A 15,001-nucleotide genomic window follows, 5' to 3' on the forward strand; every position below is an offset into this window, starting at 1 on the left:
ACCATTAATCTCGCCCCAAAATAAGTTAGGGTGCTTTTTCTTCTGCTCTCGAATAGGATTTATCAATCCCTCTAAAGTATGGTAAAAAACTAGTTTTGAGTCTTACCAAGTAATAGTAGCATTCGATTTTCTATAAGCAGTTTAGAGATCAGTCTGCAGTATCACAGTATTCTTTTTAAACTCCATGATTAGGGGCTTTCTAAGTCTTACTCTTAAAATGGCTTTTTGGGGATGGCTACTGATTCTAAGGTGGGTAAATTAAGGGATAATTATCTGAATTCAGGAATCATGAGTTGGTGAAGGAAGAGGTCATCAATGCCCTTAAGATATTTTTTAGGATGATTCATTCTAGGTGGTTTCTTCCAGAGTCATGGTTTAAAATACCACTTGGTGACTCCCAGATTTATATACCCTGATCCAAATTTTCAGCTCCGTTCCAGAACTGGTATCTGCTGGCTTACCATCTCTACTTGTATGTGATATAGTCATTTCAATCTTAATAGCTAAGAACAGTAGCTACTCCACCAAATCCGCTAGACCTCAGTGTTCCTCTTCAGGGAGAACCAACCACGATCCAGTTGCTTTGGTTTAAAAAAACAAACAAACAAAAAACCCTTGTCATTTCTGGCTCTTTTTTTTTTTTTTTCCGATCCATCAGTAGACCCTGTTGGCTCTATTCAAAATATATTCTGAATTCTACTAGTTTTCAACATCTCCACTGCTACCAACTTATTCCAAGCCACCATACTTTATTCCATGGACTACTGAAATAGCCTCCTAGCAGTACTTCCTGCTTGCACTTTTGAAGGTCAACAGTCTATCTACCACAACGAGCCACTTTACATATCATTCCAGCGCAAAACCATCCAAGGGCTTCCATCACCTTACCCTGCTTAATCAGAGCCCAGCCATGACACTAATCTTTTTTCCCACAATCCTCTCACAGTGGCTCACTATATTCTAAGCACCCTAGCCTCTTTGGCTTCTTTCTCAAATGCCAAGCAAATTAAGCTTCAGGACTTTCCTAACTTGCTGTTGTCTCTGCCTGGACTGTTACCATTGGAGGCGATTTAAACTGTAGGGTCACTCCGGTGGCATGGAGGGGATAACGCTACAGAAGTATAATGAACATTTTTCCTCAGTTCTTCCTGACAGTGAAGAATTACAGTTGAGAGAAATTTATAAAAGATTTATTAAAGGCATATTTTAGAAAGACAGAGGAGCCTCCGCGGGAGGACCGGGTTTCCAGCGAAGAGAGCTGTAACAAGGCAGAAGTGGGAAGGTAGTATATTTGGGCTGTGATGGGTGGTTACGAAGGCATCCCTAGGTGATTTGTCTGGACCATCCTTACCTTAGATTCCTCCAAGGTTCTCTCTGCTTTCACTCAGCTCTCTGCTCTTATATCAACTCAAAGAGGTCGCTTTCCAGATTATCCTGTCTAAAACACCCCAACCTTTATCCCTTTCCCTAGCATTTTAACTTCTGTCCCTGTCTAGAATGTACAGCTCCCTTAGAGCAGGAACTGTGTTTCATTTACGCCATATCCCTAGCGCCTGGAAAAAGCCTGGCAAGTAGTAAGCACCTTAAAAACTTGCTTGACGTTATCCTGCTTAACTGCAACACGTGCTTTGCGAAGTTGTGAGGTCGCCTCACAAAGCATACAAACACAGAAGGAAGCCAAAACCAGGTGAGGCCTGCCTCGCCGTTTTTGAGCCTTTTAGTGAGAAATCGCGCAGGAATCCTTTGCAGCTGTCCTGTCTCCAGATGGGCCTTAAAATGCTAGTTGGTTTTCTTGTCCGACCGGGTAAACAGAAGAAGACGAAGCGTAGCGAGGCAGAGGAAGGAGCCTCAGCTCTACAGTATTCCTCTTAGAATGTCCAATTATCCATGGCAGCGCTTGTTTTTACTGCATAGTCCTGCTGCTGCGAAGAGAAAACCCCAGCACCCAACAACGAGTCTGCCATTTTCCGAAAAAGTCTCCCTGGTAACCCCGCCCGAGTGTGCACGCAAGAAAGGGGGCGGGGCTTGTTGCGAGGGCCTCACTCCGGAAACCGCACCCTCTCCGGCGTCGCAAAACGGAGGATTCGCAAAACGCAGAGCGAGATTTAACTGTCGGTAGTAAAAGCGCGCACTCGAACACCAATGAGAGCGGAAGGAGGGGTACAGCTTCATAAGAACACTCTGTATGTCTAACAATGATTGGCTGGATTCCTCCTTTCTTCTCCTTGGTATTGGCTGGACTTTCTATTCCCGCCCATTCAATTGACTTTTTTTTGCCTAGGTACTTCTGATTGGCTCCTTTTGGCTGGTGGGTGGGAACAGGGTGGGGGGGAATTGTTCATCATGGATTGGTGGATTTGAGCACCTGGCGGCTCCTTCTCAAAGAAGGAGAGCGTCCCATATCCTCTCTGTCCCGTCTCCCGACCCGTACGCTTTTCCTTCAACTCGCGCGCACTAATGGTTAATAAAAAAGGGGTGGGGGGAATGTGAGGCTCGAGCCCGCCAGCCAGGCCTCTAGCTCCTAGTGCGCGCCCTCAGCAAGGACCCGCGGGAGCTGCCCGTGACGATGCCTGCGCTGTTTGAAACTGCAGAACCCGTTAGGATCTTGGAGGAAACTACCGTTCCAGCTGGTTCCGGAGCCCATGCGTGACAGGGGGGAGAGTGGCGGTCGCGAGGCGGCCCATACCTTTCGCGTCTCTGCAGCGTGGAGACTAGAACCGGCATTTTCGAAGGACGCCACCTCCAATCGCAGCGCTGGCGCGGGCGGAGGCTAAAACACGGGGGTCCTGAGACTGAGGAAAACGCGCCAAGTTCCCCTCGGTGGTGGAGTGGGAAAGACCCTAGCGGTTCCGGCGCTTTGCCAGCGGGACTAGTTCTTGCGCCCCTCACTATCCCGGGGCAGGCGCGGGCGGGCGCTGCTCCGGGAATGTAGTTGGTGCCGGCGCTAGGCAGGACCGAGCGGCGGCCCGGGTTCCCGCTCTTGATAGCGAATGGTCACTCCCCCGCGAGGTGGGTGAGCCGGCCAGCTTTCCTCGGGTCTGGGACTCCGCGGGCTCGGGGCAAGGTCTCATCTGTCGCATTCACACTTGTCCCGGTTGGACTTGCCGGCGTCACCGCCGCGGACCTTGCTTTGGGCCATGACCAGGTAAGGAGGGCCTGGAACGGAGGGGCCGGTGCCGAGGCAAGTTGGGCCGGCCCCCGAGTGGAGCTCCTTTGGGACACCCGCGTCGGCTTTGCGGGGAAGACCCCAGGACCGTGTTGGTGCTGCGCCCTGGCCAAGCTGCCAGCTGAGCCTTCCGGGCACTGGGTGGGGCGCCCCCTCCTGCCGCGGCTCGGGGCTCGGGAAGGCAGGTGCGGGCTGGGCGTAAATAGGCCAACCCCACGGGTGTGAGGCCGGGAGTTGTGATTCGGGCCAAGGACGCTACTAGCCAGCCCCCCGCTGTGCCCGGCGCTGAGTTTGACGGGCACAAACATCAACATAATCTCGTCATTTTTCGCTTTCTCTTGGCGTTCGTAGTGCTGCCGGGTAGGGAGAAGAAATATTTGCACTCACGTTATCCTGTGTCAGTAATTGCTAAATTTTACCGCACAGTTTAACTCTATTTTTTCTAGAAATATTTGGAATTCCACGTGTCTTAAACCTTTGTCGAGGATGTTGTTCTTGTTTTGCATTTTTTGTGTGTGTGTGTGAAAAATTGGTAGAGTCGTGTCATTTTACAAAGGAAAGAATTTAAGACTAATGGAACTGAGTGTTCACGCTGTCATTTGCTCAAGAACATTTAATGTCCGATTCATTATGTTTTCTGCGAAATTTGATATAGACTTATAGGAGAAACTTTTTTATGAACAACTCCTAGTTATAAGGAGTAAGAAATAGTATAGCTTAATATATGGTACCTGGTAAAATGTTACATTCTTAGGAATGGTAAATGTTTTATCATTGCTTTGAGGGAGCCGGGAGGGTTGGTTTATTGATTAGGATTGATAATCTGTTATTTCATCTGTTTATTTTTTCTTCTGTTGAGTCCGATTACTCTAATACAGTTTCCATCATTTTTTAGACTTGTCTCCCAAGAAAAACCTTTTTCGAGAAGTATTAATGCTTAGAGATCCCTGACAAGCGCAGGCTGGTTTATCATTCATGATAGCGTTTCATCAGTAGCAGCAAGTGGCTAGCAGAGTAAGTTGAGTTGGAGAGGGGATGGGGAAATTGATCAACTTTCCAGCTATTTCTGAGTTCAGTCTCAAATACGGTTTCACTGCGGAGTTCCGTATGAATTCTCAGACCAGAGGAAATCTAGTGAAAAGCTTAGTAAGAGTGAATTTGAATGAATTTTGTTCATGGTATTATTCAGTATCTGTATTTTAAAGTCATTTGCTGAGCTTTTGGGTTCTAATTTCTGGTTATACTGTAGCCAGATAATTTCCTCCAGATATCCTGATAAAAAAAATAGGGCTGATGTAAAAAATAACTACCATAAATACTGTCATTTTTTTAATCCGAAAGTTTAAAATTGGGAAGAAAGGTTGCAGAAGGCAAACCAAATACTCTTTGTTCCTACGTTCTATCTACGTTTTAAAATCTACAGTTTAAAAAAATGGTTGGAAAATCAGTAATGTGGTTTCTAGTGCATCAGAATTTTATATATAGAGTGTAGCAATTTTTCTTACAAAGTGCACCACTATCCCAACTTTCATGTTTTACTTTACACTCAAGTTTTTAGGTATAAGTGAACTTACAGACTTTTTAGAGACTTTATTTCATGTATTCATATTAATAACTAGAAAAGGCTTGGAAAGAAGACTTACTTATTTCAGCATCCCTTGATTTCCCATTCATCCCTGTTTCCTGTCTTCTTTATAACTAGAGATGGTAGTTGCTCAGTATTTTCTGAATAATTTAATAAGTAATAAAAATTAAGGTTTTACTCAATAATCCCTACTTTACTGTAGGTCTATTAAAATAGGGTATTTTGTAATGTGACCCTTAATCTAATAGGCTAATACTCAGTATTTGATTTTTTGTGTGTGTGTTAAGAAAAGTTAAGGATAAATGGCAAGGCGTAAGAACATTGAGTGTCTATTATTGCCAGGCGTTAGGTTTTTAAATGTGGAGTTCTAATTAGTATTATCTCTGGGTAAATTTGTTTTCAGAACTGATGATTTTATTGTCTACAGCTCATCACTGAAAACTAATGAAACCTTTTCTCTGTGATTAACAGATATGATCGGTGATTATAGTATCTGTGTATAAATTAATACTTGTCAACTTTGAGATTTGAAGAGAAAATGCCTGGTGTCATACCTAATGAAAGTAATGGGCTTTCAAGAGGTAGTCCATCAAAGAAAAACCGACTTTCCTTGAAGTTTTTTCAGAAAAAGGAAACTAAGAGAGCTTTGGATTTCACAGATTCTCAAGAAAATGAAGAAAAAGCTTCTGAATATAGAGGGTCTGAAATGTATGTATCTTAAATGTATTTCTGTACTTTTAAAATTCCACATCAATGAAGAAGCAGTGAACTTGGATTGATACTTCCAGACAGTCTCACCTGCTAGTCAGTAGAGGCAAAAAATACATTTGTGAGACAAATCTAGTGGTATGAAGTAGGAACAACAAAACTGTTGGTTCCCCCCAGGGATCCTATCCATAATGTTAACTCATTTACATTGTGCTCAGCCAGTTTGACTAATTTGGAGACATACTGACTAAAATTGTTTTATAATTTACCTTGATTATAGTGCAGCACATTTTGTGTAAGAGTAAAGAAATAGGTGATTCTTTTTTGGTTCAAAACACTTGACAGTTACCTGAGATATTTAAATTTCATAGTCATACCTACTATGTGAATTATCAAAACTTGGTGCATATAGTTATAAATTATAATTAAACAAATATAAATGCTTTTTTATGCAAATCCTTCAGTGACTGAATTGGAATACTTTATTCCACCAGTAGTTGTTCTAATTGGAGTTTATACTAGCTTCCTATTCAACAAATCTGTATGGTTAAAGTGGATTTGGTTTCATGTGTAATTTCATAATATTTACCAGTAATCGACTTAGGAGATCGTATGTGAACCTTTTGTTTACCAGCATTCATGCCTATAAACACTTCGAGGTACTAAAGTAATAGCAGCTATAAAATAAGTAAAAATGCTGTTATGACCTACTGTTTGTTAAAGTCAGGTAATAGAATTATAAACTTGAACAATGAACAATTCATTTTTAAGTGAGGAACCACTGTATAATTCTATTCATAGACTCTTTCCTCTTATTCTTTTATTAATAGAATCTGACTGCTTAGATAGTGTAGCCTCTCCCAAATATTGTCACAATCAGGTTATTTCCAGATTTCTGTTGAGAGTTAAACTACAATTGGCCCTTAAACAAAACAGGTTTATATGCAGATGTTTTTCAGTAAATACTGTAAATGTATTTTCTCTTCCTTATGATGTTCTTAATATTTTCCTTTCTCAAGCTCACCTTATTGTAAGAATGCCATATGTAATTTTTATGTATAACAAAATATTGAAATATTGCATCAATTGCCTTTTTTTTTATTGGTAAGGTTTTCAGTCAACAATAGGCTATGAGTAGTTAACTTTTGGGGGAGTGAAAAGCTATACAGGGATTTTCAACCATGCATGGGGTGGGGGAAGTCAGTACCTCTAACCCCTGCATAGTTCAAGGGTCAGCTCTACCTGATTAAAGTGTCCTGTTGGCTTAACAAATGAGTTAAGTTCCTTAATTTTCTACTCTGTAAAATGGGATTAATAGTCTCTTAATGGAATTATTTTGAAGTTTGTTGAGTGTAGTAATGTTTTTAAAGTACTTGTAAAATTTTTTATGCTGAGTGTATAGCAATTTTTGCACGTATACAGATTTCTTAAAATGTCATCTGAGTAAATTACATATACTTTTCAGATCATAAACTTCTGGGGAAAGTAAATCTAGAGAAGTAATATTTCCACTTTTTTCTTTGAGATACTACTACATCATTATACCTTTCTCCTCTCCTCTGTACTTAATAGTGATCAAGTTGTTCCTGCAGCACAGTCCTCACCTATAAACTGTGAGAAGAGAGAAAACTTGTTACCATTTGTGGGACTGAATAATCTCGGCAATACTTGTTATCTTAATAGTATACTTCAGGTAAATTAACAATTGTGCTATATAATACAATTTTAGTAGGCAAAGAATGATATAGCATTTAATGTTTTTGAGAATTTCACATTATTAGAGGATTTGAGTGGTTGATATTATTTTTACCTTTGATTATAGATAAACCAGATTGGCTTAAATAATAATAATGATTCTAAATTGTGTTAGAAACTTCCTTTGGAGTAAAAAAAAGAAAAGTGATAACATAAGATTGGAATAGCAGAATTGAGTAGAACTTGGTTAAGTGGAAGATGGCCAAAATTTTTTCTGCCCAATTCCTGGTGCTATAGTGATAAGTATTTTAACACTTGGAACTATATGTTTTATATTGTACCCTTATAACCATAAGTCTTAGCAACATCTGCTAGGCTCAGTGCTTTGTTGCCAGTGAGGTAAGACAGTTTGCTACGATGATGAAATAGAGAACAATTTTTGATACAAATCTTAATCTCAGAATTTTAAGTAATGTCTATTTAAAAGTGGTCTACAAAAAGCATGAAAGTGTTTGAATGACCTTAGGTATGTTGTTGTTTGTTCAGTAAGTACTCAAAATCTCACTTGTTATAGGTATTATATTTTTGTCCCGGTTTTAAATCTGGAGTGAAGCACTTATTTAATATTATTTCAAGGAAGAAAGAAGCTCTCAAAGATGAAGCCAATCAAAAAGATAAGGTAAAAAATAAAAATAAAAATATTATTAAAAGTAAATTTATGGAAATTTACTTAGAAAAAAGTAATAGATACACAGGATTTGGGAGGATGATAAAGATAACTATAACTGAGAACTAAATTTCTCAGTATCTTACATTGTCAGAAAGGCAGTTTTTCATTCTTGCAGGATAGCTAACTAACTAGATTGTCCCCTTTTATTAGAATGTCTTCTCCAGTCCTTTATTGTTTAACAGTAAACATTGTCATTTGTATACCACCATCACAATTTATCATATCCTGTACCACTTATTATTCATCTGTTATTTTCCAATTGATTCATTTTTAAAATTTAAAGAAACCTTTGACTTATATATAGAAAACCAGTATCATCCACAGAATAGAAAGTAACCAAAAAATACTCTTGTAATTCTTAAAAGGCTTATTTGTATACTGCCATAAAATTAGTGTTACAATGAAACAATTTTAAAAAGCTAGTTTTATCTAGTGAGACAAAGTCTAGGGAGAAGGTACTTAATTTGTTCATAAATAAAAATATTGATTTGTGTATTTCTTTCTTGACAGGGAAATTGTAAAGAAGATTCTTTGGCAAGTTATGAACTAATATGCAGTTTACAGTCCTTGATCATTTCAGTTGAACAGCTTCAGGCTAGTTTTCTTTTAAATCCAGAGAAGTATACTGATGAACTGGCTACTCAGCCAAGGCGACTGCTTAACACACTCAGGTATAGCCTATAATATAATTTTAGGATTCCAATTTAGCTACTTATTGCTCTCTTTGGAGCAGAGTGATACATGAACAAATGGCAAGAAAGGGCAAGGAAGCTAGAAACTACAGATCTATAGTCCTTAATATCCCAGAGACTCCAAAAACTAAACATTTTTCATAAGGTTGGTACTAAATTCATTTCAAAATTATGAGATTATTTTTAGTCATTATTCATACTTTAATGTGAATATTCATACATTTTCTTATAGAAGTAGTAATGTGTTTACTTAGGTGATACTGCCCCCTATCATGTTGGTGATACACATTTTATTCATGTGCCACATTTTTAATCTGAAAAATTTTGAATTCCCAAACACATTTGATCCTAAGGATTTCAGATTGTGAATTAAAGGTCTGTATTCAATATGTATTACGCATAAGAACTCTAAATTCCAAATATTCTATTTTTGTTTGTATTTAGAAGAGAACTGTTAACTGGATTAGAGTTCTTGGTGATATTGTCTTAAAAAATGAAACTTTATCCTATGTATAAAATAGCCTTATCCAAAATGTTGTAGGTTAAATGTTTAAAAATTTAGTCATTTTGTTTAGGAACAGACTTAGGAATAAAACATTGATACACATTTGTTAGAAGGCAGTATAGCATGGTGGCTAAGAACAGGTTTGAATCCTGGCTTTGTGTCTTAACTAGTTCTGTGACGTTGGGCAGGTTACCTTATCTGTAAATGGTGGTGACGTGACGATGATACCTACTTCACGGGGTTATTGTGAGAATTGAGTTATACACATAATATAAAAACAATTTTGAATAAAACCTGGTACATGGCAAGCTAAACATATAAGCTATTAACAGTATATTCAGAAAAGAGATAAAAGTAATTGTGATAATGAGGTAAAATTTCTTTTTCCTTTTAGTTACAAGTTTGGGTAAATTTCAGATTAGCTGAATAAATGTGTTTTGATTTTTAAAATAGTTATATTCCTATAAAATGCATTAATTTCTACATAGGAAGGTTTTCTTTTTTTGTATTATATCTTCAAAACTAATATAAAATGGAAATTTTTATTTATAGGGAACTCAACCCTATGTATGAAGGATATCTACAGCATGATGCACAGGAAGTATTACAGTGTATTTTGGGAAACATTCAGGAAACATGCCAACTCCTAAAAAAAGAAGAAGTAAAAAATGTGGCAGAATTACCTAACAAAGTAGAAGAAAAACCTCATGAGAAAGAGGAAATTCATGTTAACAGCATAGAGATGGATAACATGAGGCATTCTGAAGACTATAAAGAAAAACTCTCAAAAGGAAATGGGAAAAGAAAAAGTGACAATGAATTTGGTAACATGAAGAAAAAAGTTAAGGTATCCAAGGAACATCAGTCATTGGAAGATAACCAGAGACAAACCAGATCAAAAAGAAAAGCTACAGGTGATACATTAGAGATTCCTCCTAAAATAATTCCCAAGTACATTTCTGAAAACGAGAGTGCAAGACCCTCACAAAAGAAATCAAGAGTTAAAATAAATTGGTTAAAGTCTGCAACTAAGCAACCCAGCATTCTTTCTAAATTCTGTAGTCTGGGGAAAATAACAAACCAAGGATCCAAAGGACAGTCTAAAGAAAATGAATATGATTTTGAAGAGGACTCTGAGAAGTATGAAAATGATGACACAACTAATGGTTGTGGATTTGAACCTTCAGGGAATAATGTTAAGCCCATTAATAGTAATGAAGTTAAGCCCATAAACAAAGGTCAGTATAATTTATTCTTAGACATTGATAGGTAGGCGGATTAACAGTTGCGGAATTGGAATTTCCTCTACTTAGATACATGTACAACATAAATCTAGCTAAAGTTTTAAAGAGAAATTTTAACAATGTGAATTGTGTTTTAAGCACTGTGGTTAGATGTATTTTTGTGCATATATGAATCTCAGTCTTAAGGTAATGTTAATTTATGGTTTATAAACTAGGGGAGTTCAGTATTTGATAAAAACTCATGAAAGATATTGCACTAAGTAAATGCAATTTTTAAAGTAGAGAAGTAAGTAGTTAACACTTTCGTTGAACTGTATTTCTGTCTAGTTTCTTCCAGATCTACAGATCTCAGGGAAAATGTGTAATATTGATGTGGTTATGGCTTTACCAAAAGTGTCACCCTTATTTTAGGGTTTTTCAACAAGGGGTGTTATTGGGGAAGGAAGACACAATTGTGACTCTACTTTTTTAGACACTAGTAACTCTTCACAGGGAATTTACATTTCATGAATGAGGCCCACCCCTCTAAATGCTGATAAGCAAGCTGAGATGAAAATCACCCTTTTATTGACGTTACGCTTTAAGTGGAATCTGTTATTTGGGCTGTGCTGAAGAACTAATCTATTGTATAGACTTAATTTTCCTGTTTTTGTTTTAGGCACAGAGCAAATTGGTTTTGAGCTAGTAGAGAAATTATTTCAAGGTCAGCTGGTATTAAGGACTCGTTGCCTAGAATGTGAAAGTTTAACAGAAAGAAGAGAAGATTTTCAAGACATCAGTGTGCCAGTGCAAGAAGATGAGCTTTCCAAAGTAGAGGAGAGTTCTGAAAGTAAGCAAAATTGGAATCTTGTAAGGACCATGTAATAATGTTTTCTTCAACAAGCATAGTCTAACAGCTTGTATAATTATTGAGAAAAAGCTGGCTTTGTCTTTGGTACAATAAAATTTGCACATATGGCTTCACTTGTTCAATAGCATTTGGAAAATTGTGGCATCTTTATTTTGATATGTAGTATTTAATGAGAAAATGAAATGCTTTGATAAGTTAACTTTTGGGTACCTGAATTTTTCAGAGCTGAGGATATTTTTATTAATTACATATTTGAGTCTAGTATAGTACAAATCACACAAGTATGAAAATGTTTCAGGAAGTAATCATGAGAGTGGTTTACCTGTTCAGATATTGGAAGTAGGCTGTTAAATATAAACTGCTTGCCTTATACTGAGTCAGAGACTAGGTTTGTCATATTTTTCCTGCCCGATCACCTAAATATGTTTTGGTTGACCAAATATAAATATTTAAAAGATATGTGCACTGTTGAGGGTGAACTTACAAAAGAGTTTCTGAAACAAAAAAATATTTGGGAGGGTTAATGAAAATTGCATGCTAATTTTGAACGGGGAACTTTGTGAAACTTAATTTTTAAATGTCTAAGACATTTTTCATTTGTGAGTGAAAGGATTCTCTTATGTAGTTTCTCCAGAGCCAAAAACAGAAATGAAGACCCTGAGATGGGCAATTTCACAATTTGCTTCAGTGGAGAGGATTGTAGGAGAAGATAAATATTTCTGTGAAAATTGCCATCATTATACTGAAGCCGAACGGAGTCTTTTGTTTGACAAAATGCCTGAAGTTATAACCATTCATTTGAAGTGCTTTGCTGCTAGTGGCTTGGAGTGAGTATTATAAATAAAAGCTATATGAAGAAAAAGAGCTGCTGTATAAGACAAGTTTTGTTCAAACCACCGAAATGAAGTAATTTATAACAGTTTCCCTGTAAAAATCCATGTTTAAATCCTTTTGACATGAATACATACTCTGATGTTTTTTTCACACATCTTTTAGATACAGTTGAATTGGTTAAAGCAGGGAACAGATTTTGTATACATAAGATTTTTTTGAGGGGAGAAAAAGGCAAAATTAGTTTTTAGGCAAGCCATGAAATCAAACTAATGTTTGAATAATTTGATATTCTTTTGTAGTTAGAAATTTAATATCTAAAAGCTATTATAAGTATAAAAATGCTCGTTACATTTTGGATAGGCTGACTTTCTGACCTGTACACAGGTCATTGTGGATTTTATTCCTTTCTATATTAATAAGGTGTTTGAAATTACCATGAAGGCTTCCCAGGAGCTCTCTGTACACTTTTCTTGTGACGGAAGAATGACATATGGTTCTTTCTTTCACTAGATATTTTTTGGTTATAGTACTATTTTATTTTTGTCTCCAAATCTTGGTAGAGATATTTACATTTAAATGACCTACTAAAATATACAGGAGTTTGGTTTGAAGTTCAGGTTTTTTAAAATGTCATTTATTTTCTTATTGCACAAAATTAGGAAAATAAAGAAAAGGGAGAAGATGCCATATATATATAATATAGCCTTCACAGAAACACCTGAACATTACCATTTATTTCAGTAGTTTTTATTTGTGTAAATAAGTGTACAAAATTGGGGGTTTGTTTCTTATTTTGTGTTTATTCATATAAGCTCTGAATATTAAGGGTTCATTTGGACTTTACTTGGTTTCATATTGAGTGTAAAACTGAGTATATAAAAAGTGGAATTGCAGAAAACCTTTTCTTTTTCGCCCAAAGGTTTGATTGTTATGGTGGCGGACTTTCCAAGATCAACACTCCTTTACTGACACCTCTTAAATTGTCGCTAGAAGAATGGAGTACAAAGCCAACCAACGACAGCTATGGATTATTTGCGGTTGTGATGCATAGTGGCATTACAATTAGTAGTGGGCACTACACTGCCTCTGTTAAAGTCACTGACCTTAACAGTTTAGAACTAGATAAAGAAAATTTTGTGGTCGACCAAATGTGTGAAATAGGTAAGCCTGAACCATTGAATGAGGAGGAAGCACGGGGTGTGATTGAAAATTATGACAATGAAGAAGTGTCAATAAGAGTCAGTGGAAACCCACAGCCAAGTAAAGTTTTGAACAAAAAAAACGTAGAAGCTGTTGGACTTCTTGGAGGACAAAAGAGCAAAGCAGATTATGAGCTATACAACAAAGCGTCTAACCCTGATAAAGTTGGCAGTACAGCAGTTGCTGAAAACAGAAATTCTGAGACTAACAATACTAATGGGACCCATGAATCTGATAGAAACAAGGAATCCAGTGACCAAATGGGCATTAACATTGGTGGATTTGAGAACAAAATTTCATATGTAGTGCAAAGCTTAAAGGAATATGAGGGGAAATGGTTGCTTTTTGATGATTCTGAAGTAAAAGTCACTGAAGAGAAGGACTTTTTGAATTCTCTTTCCCCTTCTACATCTCCTACATCTACTCCTTATTTGCTATTTTATAAGAAACTATAAAGTGAGTGTATTTTTCTTGTATATATATATTAAACAGACCCAGAGAAACATTGGTAAAGTTGATTACATCAAAGATTCTTTAGCTTAGCTTTTGAAGCTATTGGATATTATTGGTCTCTCTAGGTTTTTATATAGTGAAATTTTAATTACTGAAAACCATGTCAATTTTTAGAATTCATTACTTAGTAGAGACTAGTTATGCATTAGCTTCTGGGGACAACCTTGTATAGATTCTTAATTATCCAAAATGGAAGCATTTAAAACACTTTTGAATTTACACCTATCTTTTGTGTTTGCTTTTAAAAAATAAAGTACTTGTATTTGTATCTCCATATTTTGGAGTAATTATCTACATAATGTTTATAGGTCCTGTGGTTTTTCAGCTAAGCAGAATCTCATTTCAGTACATTTAATTTTATAAGTCATGAAGCCAGATCTTTTTTTGATGGGGGCTGTATTAGAGGCACAAAGTCTAGAATATGTGTGTATTCACAATGATGTAAATTTTGTGCCTTGAATCACTTCAGAAATCTCTCAGAAAGCCTGGACAGTCCTTTACATCAATTTTATATGTATTTATGAAGATGATTCTGTACCCTAGTAAATCTTTTTTGGGCATGGACTAATCTCTTCATAGTCATTTTCTGCACGATCTGTATATAGTACATCAAACTTAGAGGTGTGACCTTAAGTTTAACTTTTTTAAAAAATCATAAGGTCAATAAAATTTAAAATGCCTAAAAACTGTATACTAATGCTCAATTTTTTACTTGCATATTTTTACCATAAATAGGTACAGCTGGGTTCTCTAAAACAAAATGTGTATGTGTGTATAATGTATGTATAGAAGAGAATAAACAGGCATAATTATCTTTAATACTTTCTGACAGCTGGAGTGAAGAAATTTTCAAATGGAATTCAAATTGTACTTTTAGTTATCTAAGTTGTCATACTTGAAAGTTTCCATAAGAATTGTTGCATCCTAGTTATCCTTTAGACAAAAGTTTATGGAATCCAGACTGGAAAACTTTAGATGATGCTTTGGGCACACATAAAAACTTAGTTAAATTTTCATTTTAAATATAGTATATTAAACTAGTAAATAATTATGACTTGTTAAAGGACATTCTTGGTAAAAAGGACATTCTTACTAAAATGATCCTAAAGAATATATAAATTCTATTGGAATAACACACCCCATTTCAACAAATGAGTGCCTGTCAAGTAATAAATTACATAGTTAAATAAAGTCACATTCTTCCATAAGATGGTGTGATATTAAAAGTCATGGTTTTCACCTAAATTCAGAATCACTAATGGAACTTTTAAAAAGGAAC

The 15,001-nt window shown here is 36.5% G+C and overlaps 1 protein-coding gene across 2 annotated transcripts; it reads left to right on the forward strand.

Annotated features, from left to right (window-relative positions):
- The first annotated feature begins 2,400 nt into the window (after positions 1–2,400).
- On the forward strand, positions 2,401–14,771 carry USP1 (ubiquitin specific peptidase 1). 2 transcript variants are annotated; one of them, XM_016140380.2, is made up of 10 exons: positions 2,404–3,145; positions 4,062–4,180; positions 5,223–5,459; positions 7,032–7,152; positions 7,729–7,833; positions 8,395–8,555; positions 9,634–10,319; positions 10,984–11,154; positions 11,801–12,002; positions 12,929–14,771. In XM_016140380.2, exons 3-10 carry the CDS (start codon positions 5,290–5,292, stop codon positions 13,662–13,664), a joined length of 2,352 nt encoding a protein of 783 aa, XP_015995866.1. In that variant the 5' UTR covers positions 2,404–3,145; positions 4,062–4,180; positions 5,223–5,289; the 3' UTR covers positions 13,665–14,771. The 2 variants fall into 2 exon arrangements, with proteins under 2 accessions (XP_015995868.1, XP_015995866.1); XM_016140382.2 differs by lacking the exon at positions 4,062–4,180 and having other exon boundaries at positions 2,401–3,145.
- Positions 14,772–15,001: the final 230 nt, after the last annotated feature.

This window comes from Rousettus aegyptiacus, unplaced genomic scaffold (assembly GCF_014176215.1).
Source record: "Rousettus aegyptiacus isolate mRouAeg1 unplaced genomic scaffold, mRouAeg1.p scaffold_m13_p_1, whole genome shotgun sequence".
NCBI lineage: Eukaryota > Metazoa > Chordata > Mammalia > Chiroptera > Pteropodidae > Rousettus > Rousettus aegyptiacus.

Bases quoted from the DNA above. Each gene is read 5' to 3' on its own strand.
- USP1 (XM_016140382.2), top strand. From the start codon at position 5,290: ATGCCTGGTGTCATACCTAATGAAAGTAATGGGCTTTCAAGAGGTAGT. The intron at 10,320-10,983 runs GTCAGTATAATT...TTTTTGTTTTAG, and splicing joins AGTTAAGCCCATAAACAAAG to GCACAGAGCAAATTGGTTTT. The intron at 12,003-12,928 runs GTGAGTATTATA...TTTCGCCCAAAG, and splicing joins TTTGCTGCTAGTGGCTTGGA to GTTTGATTGTTATGGTGGCG.